Below are 14,365 nucleotides of genomic sequence, written 5' to 3'. Positions count from 1 at the left end.
CCTGTGCTCAAGTAAGAAAGAGAGACAGTGCAAGTAATGCACAACAGGTTACACACACCGACACCTGCTCCTGCAAAACAAGCAGAGTCACAGAAGGCAACAGTGGCCAGCCTGCATTTGTGTGTTAGGGCAGGGAAAAGGGATCTCATCAGGCAGCTGAAGGCTGATTCATTTTGCAATTGCTCAAGAATAATGTCACTGCCCAGCCCAGGAGGGCCTTCACTACACCCACAGGGAGGGGGGGGAGGAGGGTTCCACCTGGGGAATGGAGGGCCAGGAGGAGCTCTGCACTTAGAGTCAGGATGGTCACAGAGCAGATGGGCTGGCTCGTGCATCTCAGGGAGTGGCAGACCCTGCTCTAGAGGCACAGGGCAGTACTGGAGCCCAAGAAAATTTCAAGAGTAGAAAAGAAGTAGGGGGCAGGACTTTCCTCAATCCCAACACTGAGATCAGAACAGCAATGTTAACTTGGGTTGCCAACACATGCAAGTTGGCCACTGTCAGGTTTCTGTCAGTTGAGAAGTGTGGAGAAGGGGAGGAAGGGGAGGCAGGTAGGACACAAGGCTCATGAAAGAACAATGTGCTTTTTTTTTTTTTTTTTTTTTTTTTTTTTTTTTTTTTTTTCCCTAAAGGTTCACAGCTTTGAATAAAAAAAGCACATTTATTGCACTTACACTTTATTTTAGACAGAGTTAATTTAAATTATGCCCTCACAACCCCCCACCATCCCCAAATAACCCAACACCCAAGTTTGGTCCATTTTTCCCCCTAGATCCAACATCCATGCCCAGATGATGGGCTTCATTTCTTCTCCTAATATTCCACTGAACTCCCAAACGCACAGATGGATTTTCTCTTCAACAAGGGTGAATACACATATGCAACACAGAATAACACTTATCAAAACAAAACCTGATCATCTTCCAAACCCAAATAAACAACAAAAAAAGTTATTTTTGTGGTTTACTTGCTCAAAAGTAAATGTCACACAAGGCTTATTCTAAAGTACAGCTGCTGCAAACATGACAAACTAGACAAAACGACCGAACAGGCCACTGTTGGCCCTTGAGGAGGCTGGGTGAGCTGAACACACTGCTGCTGGATGCTATGAAGCAAATTCTAGGTAGTTTAGAAGCTCCTAAACAAAAAACCAAAACAAAATAAAAACCCAAAACCCACAAAAAACCCTCAAAACCTAAAAAACACCTCCCCCCTCAAAAAAAAAAAAAAAAAAATAGAGACAAAATAACCATCACATGTACTTTTAGTGCAGAATTTGGGGTAGGGTAGAAGGATTCCAGATAGTTCCTGGAATATAAGTAGAACATTTTTACACTTTGTTTTCTGAAAGGAACAAATCCAAATTAAAATTGGTCTGATATCTCATATGAAGCATGCATTTAGACATAACTTCGTAAGGTACAATTATGCCAAAAGTCCTGCCCCAAGGAACAAAAGGAAAAGATCTGAAAACGCATTAATATCTAAACTCATTATTTTGTCCTTCATGGACAAGTAGGTTAAATATGACACTGATATGTAGGTACTACCAGAAGTCTACATAACCAATTGGAAATTTGAACAAATCAAATTCACACCTCCTGGTTGTCCCTCAGCTGACAAGACACCTACCATCTCCCACAGTTCATGTGCAATAACGGGATGTGATCACTGAACAGCAACTGCAAGAGGCCCAGGGAATCAGTGAGGAAACCTGCTCACATTCCAGAAACAAAACTTAGTGCATTGTCTGGGACAAGGAACTAATTGTATGATCTATGTGAACCTTGATTATATGAATGCTAACCACCAGTTTCTCCTCATCTAGCTCTCATTCTCTATCTACCATCTCCTTCCAAGATTCTGTAAGAGTGTAACCTCAGGCCTCTTTGGAGCTTTCTTTAACAAGATCTCTGTGTCTTTGGAAGGGAAGGAGGCCTTACTTGTTTTTCAGTTAAATGAACCTCATTACCTCTTGAAAGAGCAGATTTCAAGCAGCAGGTTTACTGTAAATTCGGTATCCTTAAATCCTTAGCTTTGAAATGCTAACGGGTATTTTGGGGAATGCTCTCTGCTCTCCTTGATCCTTTACAGGAGCTGACTAACTCCAAACTACCTACCTACAGGGATAGCTATATACAAAACTACTGCAGCAGATGTAAACCAAAGACACTGCTCTAGTTACAAAGCACCTGGTTTACATTCTGTTGTACTTTTTAAGGTTGCAAAGGCACATGATCATTTGGCAAACTACAAAAACTGTTTTGGGGGATCCCTATGTAAACCATTGAACAGAGGGTCTTGGTAGCTCTCTTTTCTAAACAAATGAGAGAAGTTAGTTTGCATCTGAATTCATTCTTGGTGTAGTCTGTATACTGCAGCTTTTAAAGCTTCCTCCTTCCACAGGTTCATAGTTACTGCCATCATGGTGCTGACTTAGCAGCTTCTTGTGTTAGCATCCTTGAAACTTAAATGCAAACTTTTTCATTTTAACGATCTGGCTCTGCTCTTCTGATAGTTTATTAGGTAAGAATCACAGCATCATAGAATATGCCGAGTTGGAAGGGACCCACAAGAGTCATCAAAACCCAACTCCTGGCCCTGCACAGGACACCCCAAGAATCACCCCATGTGCCTGAGAACATTTTCCAAATGCTTCTTGAACTCTGTCAGGCTTGGTGCTGTGACCACTGCCCTGGTTAGCCTGTTCCAGTGTCTGACCACCCCCTGGATGAAAAACCTTTTCCTGATATCCAACCTAAACATGCCCTGATGCAACTTCAGGCTATTCCCTTGGGTTCTGTCATTGGTCACCACAGAAAAGAGATCAGTGCCTGCCCCATCTCTTCTCCTCAAGAGGAAGTTGTAACTGCAGTGAGGTTTCCCCTCAGTCTCCTCCAGGCTGAGGAGCACACCAAGAGATCTCAGTTGCTCCTCATACAGCTTCCCCTCCATCATCCTCGTGGCCCTCCTCTGGACACTCTCTAATAGTTTATTAGTAATAGTCTAATAGCAATAGTCTTACACTGTGGCACCCAAAACTGCCCCCAGCACTCGAGGTGAGGCCGCCCCAGCCCAGATGCCTCCAGGACAGGGATGTCCCTCCTGGCTGCCAGGGCACTGCTGGCTCATGTTCAACTTGCCATTGACCAAGACCCCCAGGTCCCTTTGTGCTCTTCAGCCTCTCATCCCCCAGTCTATACACACAACCAGGGTTATCCACCCCAGGTACAGAATCCAGTACTTGCCCTGGCCAAACTTCATATGGTGGGTATGAAACTGGAACAAAGTAATAAAGCAGTGAAGACAGGTCTTTCAAATGCATGCCAAAACAAACACCAAGTGCAAATGCACAGTAACAAGGCTGCAGTAAACAAAGTTTGTTTCATAAACTTCTACATAAAATGCATCACAGAAAACCAGAACACCCAGCACCTCCAGAGTGGTGCCCTAAGAGTCCACTCATGCAGCTGCTTTTTAACTTTTTAAACTTGACTGTACCTAGAAGCTTTGCCTGTCCCATTGTGCTACTGGTGATACATTTTATCAAGAGAAGACACATTGTCTACAGTACTATGAAGAGTTTGTGCTACACATGCTGCACTCACAGTCAAGAAGGGAATGAAATCTAGAGACTGCAAAAGTGTGAAATGTCTACATGCTTCTTCCCTAAATTTAGCCCCTCCAGATATCAAAGTTTCAATTCATTCTTGTTTGTGAGGTGTCTGTGGATCTGGCTTCTCTCAGCCTTCTGTAAAATGCTGGATGCATTTACACCACCAGGCAAACACAGAAGAAAAACTATTTATGTATGATCTTCAGGGTACCTTTCCCCCAGTTTGGGCATTTATGGAAAGACATGGTATTTATCAACAATCAGAATTTCACACATTTTGTGTCACAAAGGCCAAGCTCTGCCTCTAGTGAGCACATACTAATCCAAATGATGCTAAGACATCATGGTAAAATGATAGTGTTTGTTCTCAAACATTCTGCATCATCATCAGCTGCTAGAGCATTCAAGTACAAGAAAAGATGATTTTGGGTAAGCATAAAAAGCAGAAGTGGATTCATTTAATGACCTGCATGAGTTCACAAAGAAAAAAAGAAATGACTGGGCTAATTGTATCCGGGGCTATGTAGGGCTTAACTGACACAGAAATTACTTTCAAAGTAACCTGGCCTCTATATTCCTGCCATTTGGTTTGAGCTCCACCACAATGCTGCAGTTCTGGCAAATATGCCAGGGGAAACAATCATATACTGAGCAGGAAGGTGTAGCAGGTAACAGGCCTCTGTCACCTGTATGGAGAAGGAAAGGCAGAGGGGAAGGTCTGTGCCTGGTTGATAAAGACATAAACAGCTGGTATTGGATACTGGTACTTTTGCAAATGATTACAAAATACTAGATACTACAGAGCTAAAAGAAGCAGTATGACTCTCTAGGTGTTTGTCCCAACATGCGCACACAAAGGATGTACTCACATTTGCATACTATGGCATGTGCCTGTGGTTGGGACACCACAAAGGAGTTTAAAAAATTTAGGGTAGCAGGCATGAATGTATTGGTCATTTCAGTTTACTTCCTTCATCCCACTGCTACAGAGAGCACTCATTTCTCTTCTATTCTTGTTTCCCCATTCACTAAATATCTACAGAGCATCTTTAAGACTGGTTCTGATGGCATGCAAGACATCCAGAAAAACTCCTGGAGGACAAAATAAAACAAAAAATAATCCCAATTATTTACAAACTACATTTCTTTCAAAGTTTTGCATGAGCATTACCTGGGAACTCTTACAGACAAACACACATTACTACAGCTATCTGGAGGGAAACAAACAAATGATAAAACCAGTAGAAATGCATCCTGAAAGGACTTCTCTAAACAGCAGCCAAACAACTTGCACATTCCTCAGGGAAAAAAAAAAAAAAAAAAACAAAACCAGAAACAAAAAAAAAAAAAAAAAAAAAAAAAAAAACCAAAACCAAACAAAACTACAAACAAACCAACCCAAATTAAAAAAAAAAAACAAAAAAAAACAAAAAAAAACCAAAAAAAACCCCAGAGATCATGTATTACTTATAAAGTGCTTTGCATGGACAAGGATAGCAATTTTCCTTGTGCTTTTCCTATGGGCTCAAGAAGCATATTGTAGACTAATGGGTAATGAATCTTTACCAAATTAAGTTCATTTTAAGCAAAGACAGAATGAAGTTCCTAACAGAGAATTTTCTGCCAGCATGACTTTGTGGAAGGAAACCAGAGCTTTTAACAAGCTCTGTGAAACAAATGAGTGTTGAACTACCTGTCCACACTTGCTCCATTAACAGCTTCTTTTGAAAGAACCTTGACCTCAAGTATCCCTGACATGTCAAAATGGGGCCACAGCCCACAAAGGGGCAGGAGCCAAGCATGGGGTAAAGGAGAAGCAGGGACTCCTTTCCCCCTGGGAGCCTGTATGTGGTAAATGTTCTCACCTGCCTGCTGCCACCATGGCCCCAGGCTCCCTCCACCTCTCAGGTACTGGCCTCAGATGATCACCAGGGAGCACTCTTGACTGCACCATCTGCTACCATTGCTCTGCATCAGCTTCTCCACACTGGTAAGTGGCTATTGCTACTTTATAAATTCCTGTCAACCTCATTAAGGTAAAAACCTTACAGCATCTGAAGACCCACAGCAGACAAGAAAAAAATTTGTGCTTTTTTTTTTTTCCTTAGTTTTTAAAATGCATCACGTACACAAAATCAATTCTATTCATGTACCAACATGAATCAACACTTCATTCTTGTAGTGACTATTAAGTCATTCACTATTGCTATCTTGCTAATGTTTGTGGAATTAATATGAATACACAGTATTTCAGTTTTAATTCCCACTTCAGATCAGTCCGCTCCCTACAGCCCCAGTAAACATTTACTGACAAATGTAACAGACTACTAGCAACACCGCAAAATTCCAGGGTATTAAAAACACCTACTTCTGATGTGCTTTCCTCCCTTCATCTGGGAGCAACCTTCTGCAGACAGGAACAGTCCCGCTTTCCCTAGGGAGGGAAGGACAGCACCCTCACTCGGTACATCCAAGTTTAGCATGGACACCACATTCACACACATTTAACTCCTTCATTTATTTGTGGTGATTTTGTTAAACACTCCTCACCTCCTCTCAGCAAGAACCTTCCTGCTAGAGGGGGATCAGTTCTCCTGCCTCACCTGGAGTGGTACAGGGCTGATATGAATCAAATTCTGGAAACTTCTGTCTGAGCTTGAGTTTCTTTCCAATGTGGTCTGCCTTGCCTCTGTACAAATGATTTACAGGTAATACCACATACCAGAGAGCTCTGCAAGCAGATCATATCACGAGATATTCTACTAGAGGTAAATGATGTGCAGAACTTTACGTGCTGTTGCTTTCCCTGACTGGGTAACTTGCAAAAAGCTACTAACCATTTGAAAAGCAGGACTGGAGGACAGGAAATCAAAGCACTCTAATGGAGATACCGCCACCTTTGTCCTAGTTTGCTAAGAGTACAGAGGGGAAAGACAAGCAGAAGGGAAGAGATGACAGGGAGGAAAGCAATGAGAGGAGGAGTAGTCAGCGTGGATCCAGCAAGTACCGTTTTGTTTTGATCTGACAACTTGCCACTAGGACAAGATGCTCCACATTTACACACACACTTATCAGAGGACGTTCAGTTAACAGGATAAAAATCCTTTAAAAAAAGCTCTTGAAAGTACCAAAACATAATTTTTGGAATGTCTAATTCTAGGGGGGGATTGTATTTGTATTCAATTCAACCTGAGAACTTTTTTCCTCATTTATGAAAACATTACATATTGGTAAGGTACCTGGCATTAACCTGCACCCTCGTTTAAAATAAAACTTTTAAAGTAGGTACATACACCATTCACAGTCTGTATCAGGATTTCTACAGACTTTAGATGCTGCAGTAGCATCTTTAATAAATACATTGTATCATATGATAAAAAAAATAAAAGAGAGGACAATCTTGCTACATTTTTTTTAAACTTCAGTTTGTTGCTGGACCAACAAAAGAAGGACTGACCAAATCCTTCAAAAAGATGTTGTATATGCACACACCAAGAAAATACTGGAAAAGGAAAAAGGTTAAGGATGGTGGTTGTTGTTTGTTCTTTTTAAGAAGTGGTAAAGTAAATCTGAAAAAAAGGTGTGGCAGCATCCCCTTTTCCTTCAGATTAACATCTCTGCCTTCAGAATAACATCTCCAGCACCCACTGCCCCACACTTTTAATTTTAAAGGAATAAACCCCAGTAATATAGACAGATTGAGGTGTTTGACACTGTCATACAGCGAAAAGGGGATACTGCGTTGTCCATAAATCAGTAAGTACACCAGGAAAAAAAAAAAAGGATCAGAATGGAAAATGATTCTTTGAAATTAGCACTCATGAGATGTTCAGCCTCTGATGGTTGTGCTGTTAGAGGGAGAAAGGCGGCCGGCAGACCCTCCAAAGCAAGTCTCCTAAGTTGCAGCAGCAGCAGCTCCGTCCCCTCACGCCCGAGCACCACAGTCACACCACGAGTGCTCTCTCCTCTCTCCTAGGAATGATGCCAATGGCACAGGCAGCCACTGCAGGTCTCCGAATGCACGTGGTGGTTTGTGTTGAAGGAGAAACACTGGCAGCAGAGGACTCTGGTTCCCAAAAAGGTACTTTTTCCCATTGTGTTGGACTGGTGGTTCCATTCTGCTCCACTTTTAAGCTTATGGATATCTTTTCTAAATTACTTTAGGTTTTGCGGAGCAGAATGGAGTTTTGATGTTAAGAAACTGTAGGAACACAAGACTTAAATAACAGAGTGGGTGCTGCCATGGTGCTGTGGCTACTTGAACGCTGCAAATTCTCCTGTAGAGGGAGGACAAGAGCTTGGTTTAAAAAGGTGATTTCAGTTATGAGACTAGTTGAACATCAGGCTGAATATAAAAGATGTTAAAATTAAAGCACAAGAGAATACACAGTGAGAGAACATTGAATATAGATCCAGCATATTTAACCAACAAAGGATTTCTTGAAAGCAAGCCATACCCATTCTTCCCAAGAAGGTGAAAGTTCAAACAAAGTTTAATTCATCATGCATTTGAAAATTAAATGTGTGTTTAATTTTACTTTAAATTCCTTATTGCACATATGTTCTCCTGAGAAGCACCAGTTTCAATAAATGCATCCAACTGCATACCAGTTCTGTTCTGTTGTAAAAGTAATTTAATAATAAATAACTATATGAGACATCCATTACCCTTTAAAGACTATATACAGTAAAGTGCCTGAATAGAAAACCAGTGTTACAGAGTGCTAGGATTTGGTTTAGAGATCAGCACAGCAACCCACTGACAGAAATATAATAGAGAGATTGTCTATTCAATCCCAGACTAGAAATTAGGTCTCATTTACAGGGAGCATAACAAATAAAGCAACTCCACACTTCCTTCAGAATTACTGAATAAAGAATAATTATATGCAGTGCTTTTACATGTGATGATGTCCTGAAATCCCACATAATTTATTTAGTGTCACTGTGCCGTGAGACAGACTCGTAGTCCCACTTCTGATGGGATGCAACTATGGCACAGAGTAAAACTGCTGCCTGAAGTCTTTCAGGAGTTTGACAGAAGACTGAATAGAAGCTGAGTCTAAGATATTAATCCTCTTAATCCTATACATTAGCAAAAAAAAAAAAAAAAAAAAATCCCTGCCACCCACAAAGAAATTGTATTCTATAGGATTTTTAGTGAGGGGTCATAATCAAGAGGACTCAGGAAAAAGAGAAAAGAAACATAACTTCCCCATGTCGGGTTTCATATGCATTTTGGGTTAGTTTATGCCACTTTCTTGACAGCCCTTCTCAGAGCTTCCCTAATACTGAAGGAGTGATAAGCAGGCACAAGAGAGCCTTTGTTCTGTTCAACAGAAGGGTTTTGAATGCCATTACATTCAAACAACTGCTCCCTATCTGCTGTCCTTCCATCTTTTCAAGAGTGACTGTATTGTTGGCTTTGTTTTTTCTCAAGAATCTTATTCTAAATATTGGAAACAAAACAGAAACATACCTGCAAACAAAATTCTAGGTTTAGAGTGTTAATTCTGTGGAATGCCTTGCTCTGTAAAGAATAGAATCAAGAAGAGTAGTCAGCTGTCTGCACTAGGAGGGGGAAGAAAAGGCATCTAAAAGGCCTGTGAGGAACAGCTGACCCAGTTCTAAGGAACTTGAAGAAAGCAGGGAAAGGGCTCTGTGCTATCGTAGGAAATGAGAAGGAGGTGCACCTGAAGTCCAAAGTAAGGGTGGCACAGGGAGCTGTGACAGGCCTCAAGCTCTATGTGTCTTTAGAGACTGTGGTGGCAGACTTAACTTATAACAACAATAGAATAAAAGTTTCATGATGGATCTAATTGCCTATTTCACCAGTTCTAGCACCAGATCAAATTCTTGCTCTAAATACTCTAATACTGGATAATATTTTCTTGCTTTTTTCTGCTACATTTCACTGACTTCTCAACTCTCTTCACAGTATCTTCTAGAAACACCTCAACTTTTGTACATGTTTTCTTTTAAGAGAAGGACAATAAAGTGACCAAGTATTGCCTGTGAGGTCAATTTTTAAGTGACATTTATGCTTGCTGCACTTTCAAAACATGCTCTATTTAATTTATTTTTCAGTCTGCCTTTCTAAACTGGTGATTAAAGATAAATTTATAAAAAAGAGATAGCTCCCTCATTACTCATCTTGTCCTTCTGCCTATTTCTGGTAATAATTCAGATTTTAATGGTCATATAGGGATTTCAGGAAAAAAAAAAAAACATTAATTGGGAAAGAGCAATGGTAAAACAGGACCAGAAGTAAAGAATCATTTGAGATAGAATGGTAGCTTTAAAAAGGTAATTTTCACTTTCCTGCCATTTAAACAAAACCTTAGCAACCATATTTTCTTTGAAAAGCTAATGCTAAATCTCCCCTTTCAAAATTCCAGTGTTAATCTGATCTCAAATCAATAGGAGACCAAAATAGATAATATGGTCATCTAATAAGGGGATTATGTTGGCTGAACAGGTGTGAAATCAAGTTGCCAGTAACAGCTTTCCCTAGGTGAGGTAAGTACATGTCTATACCTATCCACACTAAGCTAGGAAGCCACATGCTTAGTAACTTGCTACAAGAGAAAAGCCCAGATATTTATATTCATTGTGAGCCAGACATCTGAGGTGCTTTTTATCAAGCAGAACTGCAGATATTTGCTTTGAGTGGTAGCAAAGCAATTTCTTTCCAAAGGATGGAGAGCATTTGAAAATATCCACTTCTTACAAACCCCTTTCAAGTCAGCTACTACAGTCTTTTCATGCTTGTCTCATACAGACCAAGTGGAAACTATTTTAAATGCACAGTTTCAAAAAATCTGTACTAAAAAGATGATCAAGATCTTTCAAGTTGCCTCCAAACAATGTATTACAAGGGCACGTTCTGAGTGAACCTGCTACCCCCAATTCCTGGAAGGATTTAAGATGCAGCTACCATTCTGTACTCTCATAAATTTGTAAGCTACCTGAATTCATGGGGTTACTAAGGTATACACACATGATCTTAACTGTACTCCTTATCTGGGGGTAGATGCTATGTTTCTCAGAAGAATCATAAGGAGAATAATGTTTCCCTTCCAGGCTGTGCCAGCCTTACCTACTGAACTAGAGAGTGACGGATTTATCGTGGGGAAACACCAGATTCCAACACCTTGCCTGGTTTATATTCCCAGATACAGAAAAAAAAGGAGGCAGTTTTCTGCTGGATCTTGTGCTGATCTTTTGTATGGATACTATCCACTGGGTAAGTAAAATTTTGGAACATGTTGAAGCTACCAAGACAGATTTTGTTTCTGTACTGTATGTAGGGAAGTAAAATAAAAAGGAATCTCACCTAGTATAAATTACTCCTCCAGAAAAACCTAGGATCACACAGGCATGTTTTCTGAACCAACAGGTATCTGTTTCTAAACAATATAGCTGAGTTAAACCTTTGAGAACTCTGACCCAAATCTACAGGTGTAGTTAGGCACCTTCATCCCACAGATACTCCCAAATCTCATTGAAGCAGCAATTAGAACTTACAAAAGTGAGACCTCTAAATACCTCTCTGTCAGATAAAGTTGATGATCCACAAAACAGCCTCCTTTTAGGCTTCATAAAATATTTAGTGAGAAGCTAATATCACATTATGGCCATGGAACCCAAAATGCTCAGTAAGAACAGGTGACACGGGAAGAATGCACTGACCATACAGCAAGAAATGGGGCCAAATGTGTCTAAGGATGGCAGCAGTTTCCCTCCCATAATTGTATGTCTGATAGCACAGATGAACAATCTTAACAACAAGAAGGATAACACGACTCCAAGGAGTAACTGGTTCGAACTGATCTGGCAGACCTGAACAAGAATAAGCCTGGGCAGGGCAATGGTGAGCTTTCTGCACTCTCTGCAACTCTCTTTTCTAAGGGTAAGATTTTTCTGTATGGGAGGCCCCATTTCTAGATTCTGCGGGAGACCCAGTAGCATCCTCTTGCTCTGTACTGAATACCACACCCCACAGCTCTGGAAACTTTTCTCATCACTGCTAGAACAGATACATAAAATAAAGAATGAGAGAGGAAAACAATACTTCAATCCTGTTTTCATTTTAAGATAAGCCTGCCAAAATGAGGTGAAGCTACCAGGAAGATGGGAAACAGTTTTTCTAAAACAATAATAACTTCTGTCCTCTGTAAGTATTTCCATAGAGAGAGATTTCAACAGCTAAATTTTCTTGACTAAGAAAAGGAGAAAAGTTAGTTCCCAAACTATTCCAACAGCAGAAGCCAAAAAGACCATTATAATCCATCCAGAAAATGTAAAAATTGCCTGTATCTCTTCAAGCTCTCTAAATCTGCTTCCCATTTTAAAAGACTCAGTTGCCAGACAGCAGTAAACCAAAACATTTCAGAATTCCTGATCTATTTCAAAAATATGTTAGCAACAGGCGAACTTCTCCTTGAGTATGTAAATCAGAAGCCATTAGGAACACTCCTGGCCCTTGAAGTCCTAACAAGAGCAGAAATAGCTTGTTTCCAATGCAGAGTAATCTGTGAAAATTAACAGTTCAGCAGTTTAAACCAAGTAAAACCACATAACTCATCTCAAAACATGCAAGAACACTGTTTATATATCTTATTTTCATATCTGATATTAAAGATTTATATAACCTGAACCACTACTCTGATGCACTTGTTTCAGAGCAACGCTCTCAAAGTGAGCTGGCAGGATTTTGGTAAGGTGTCTGACTTTCTCAGTTAAACACTTAGTCCAACTGATTCACTTCTGCCTAGTCAAACTAGCAGATTTTCCATGGAACTGAAAAAATCAATTCGTCACTGAAGAGAAGCATGTTCACTGTACTCTTAACAATATTAAAATAATCAACACCTTTCATCTTAACAAATTTTTAGTATAACACTGATTTCCATGAACAAAACTGCTTTTTCAAATCTTCTTTTCCTATTATGGGTGTTAGCAGCACTTTTCCTCTTAAAGCACTTGGTCATGCTTGAGATTTAAAATGTTTTTATAAATTTTGAAATCCCTACTGATTGAAGGATACAGGCACTGTTACCAGCAATAGCCTTGCAATTTGGCAAAAGTGGATTCAGAATTTCTTCTGTGTTGCATTGTAACAGAACATTTGCAGATGGTGTAATCTATATAAGGTCAGAATATTTAGAGAAAAATGTAACATAAAAAAACATATTCATCACTCTTCTGTAGAAGAAATGTTCCCTAAACAGTACTAATTTAAACTTCCACTTTCAAGATAAGAGTCACATGTCATTCAGGGCTCTCTTTGGATTCTGTGTTGTATCTGCTCACTTCTGCTGACCACAAAAGACTTTTGACTGTGCTCAGCCTTGAAGCTAAGTTTATATTTCCAAGTGTTTCCCACATGAATAGCCTAACTAAATAAAGAATCTAAAGCTTTTTGCTCCAATATAATGACCTCAAATGAAGTAAAAAAACCCAAAACCCCCAAAACAACAGACCACCACAACTTGAGTAGATTCAAATCAAATACACTCCTGAGTAACTAATTCCAATCAAAAATGACACCCAATGACCTTAAGAAAATTTTTGCTTGTTTTGACGTGACTTTTCCCATGTCTCTTACATGACATTAGAGCTCTTCTTGTGCTAGCTGTTCCCAGGGCACTAGTTACCAACACAGACTCTGTGCTGGGAACACTCAATGCCCAGTGTTAGGAAGTGAGTCTTTGTTCCCTCAGTAAACCTTACGATCGGAGCTGGTAGGAACTGAGAACAAACATCTTGCACTCACAGGACACACCAGCACACAGACACACAGGCACATTCTTTCACATTTTGGCTCAGTGCACTGGAAACCCACCATATCCCCCTGCTTGGATGGGTGTTTTTGGAGAAGCACAAGCATATAGACTAAAATCCTCTGTCTGGAAGCCAGCCCGGTTCAACGAGGGCTCAGATGCACTGCGGTGAATTTTTGGCAATGACCGGGCCAGAAGCTCAATGGAGGCAAGAATCTGAAACATAGAAAATACGTGATCAAACCTGTTGTTCCAAAGCTGTGACTCTCTCTTAAAACCAAAGGCACAATATTGATTAACTACAGAAGAATATTTAAACACCTATTAAAGAAAGGATTTTAAAAATACAGCTTACTGCACTGCACTCTTAATGTTTATATCCTAATGAAGCTGAAAAGGATAGCTGGGGAATTTCCCCCTTTTCAAAGGCACACTGATTCCCTCTGAGCACAGTGAAAACACTTGCTTTTTATTGGACTCCTTGTCTATGCCCTAGTACCTGTACCTGCCATTGCTGCAAACAAACCCAGCTCTGCCAGCATTTTGCTTAATAACATTTACCAAAAAGTCAGCAGGGGGAGCTCCTTATCTATTGAAAACGATTTGGTTACATTCAAAACAGGAAAAAAAATCAGATTTTTGCCCTTCTCCCCCTCAAGCTTTTTGAACCCAAACCTTCCTCAGCAGGCACAATAAAAATCAAACTCTGTGGCAAAACTATCTGTTTCCCTTCATGAAGCTTGGGGAAGAGCAAGGAGGGCAGTGTAAACATTTCTGAGCACATATACTAATTTGTGTGTCTGACTGTGACTATTACTTACATTATCTCCCAGCTGAAACTTTCTCCAACATGTAAATACTTTTCCAAATACATAGGTCATTTTAATACCTGCATTTTGAAATTAAAATGAGCCATTTCTAATTAAACAGAACTAACCAGGTACTGAACCAGGTCTCTTATGAA

The 14,365-nt window shown here is 40.1% G+C and overlaps 1 protein-coding gene across 5 annotated transcripts in view; it reads right to left on the bottom strand.

Moving 5' to 3' along the window:
- Positions 1–5,050: 5,050 nt before the first annotated feature.
- BRAF (B-Raf proto-oncogene, serine/threonine kinase) overlaps positions 5,051–14,365 on the bottom strand; it is a 76,359-nt gene continuing 67,044 nt past the window's right edge. For 4 of the 5 annotated variants that reach the window (XM_053978509.1, XM_053978511.1, XM_053978512.1 and 1 more), the window contains 2 exons: positions 13,464–13,617; positions 5,051–7,893 (listed from right to left, as the gene is read on the bottom strand). In XM_053978509.1, coding sequence (XP_053834484.1) covers positions 7,871–7,893; positions 13,464–13,617 — 177 coding nt within the window. In that variant the 3' untranslated portion in view covers positions 5,051–7,870. Of the gene's footprint in view, positions 7,894–13,423; positions 13,618–14,365 lie in introns of those variants that run through there. The other variant, XM_053978510.1, reaches the window with a different exon arrangement.

Source organism: Vidua macroura, chromosome 5, assembly GCF_024509145.1.
Source record: "Vidua macroura isolate BioBank_ID:100142 chromosome 5, ASM2450914v1, whole genome shotgun sequence".
Classification (NCBI taxonomy): Eukaryota; Metazoa; Chordata; class Aves; order Passeriformes; family Viduidae; genus Vidua; species Vidua macroura.
The sequence above is the reverse complement of the archived record's forward strand: the minus strand, read 5'-3'. Positions and strand labels throughout refer to the sequence as shown.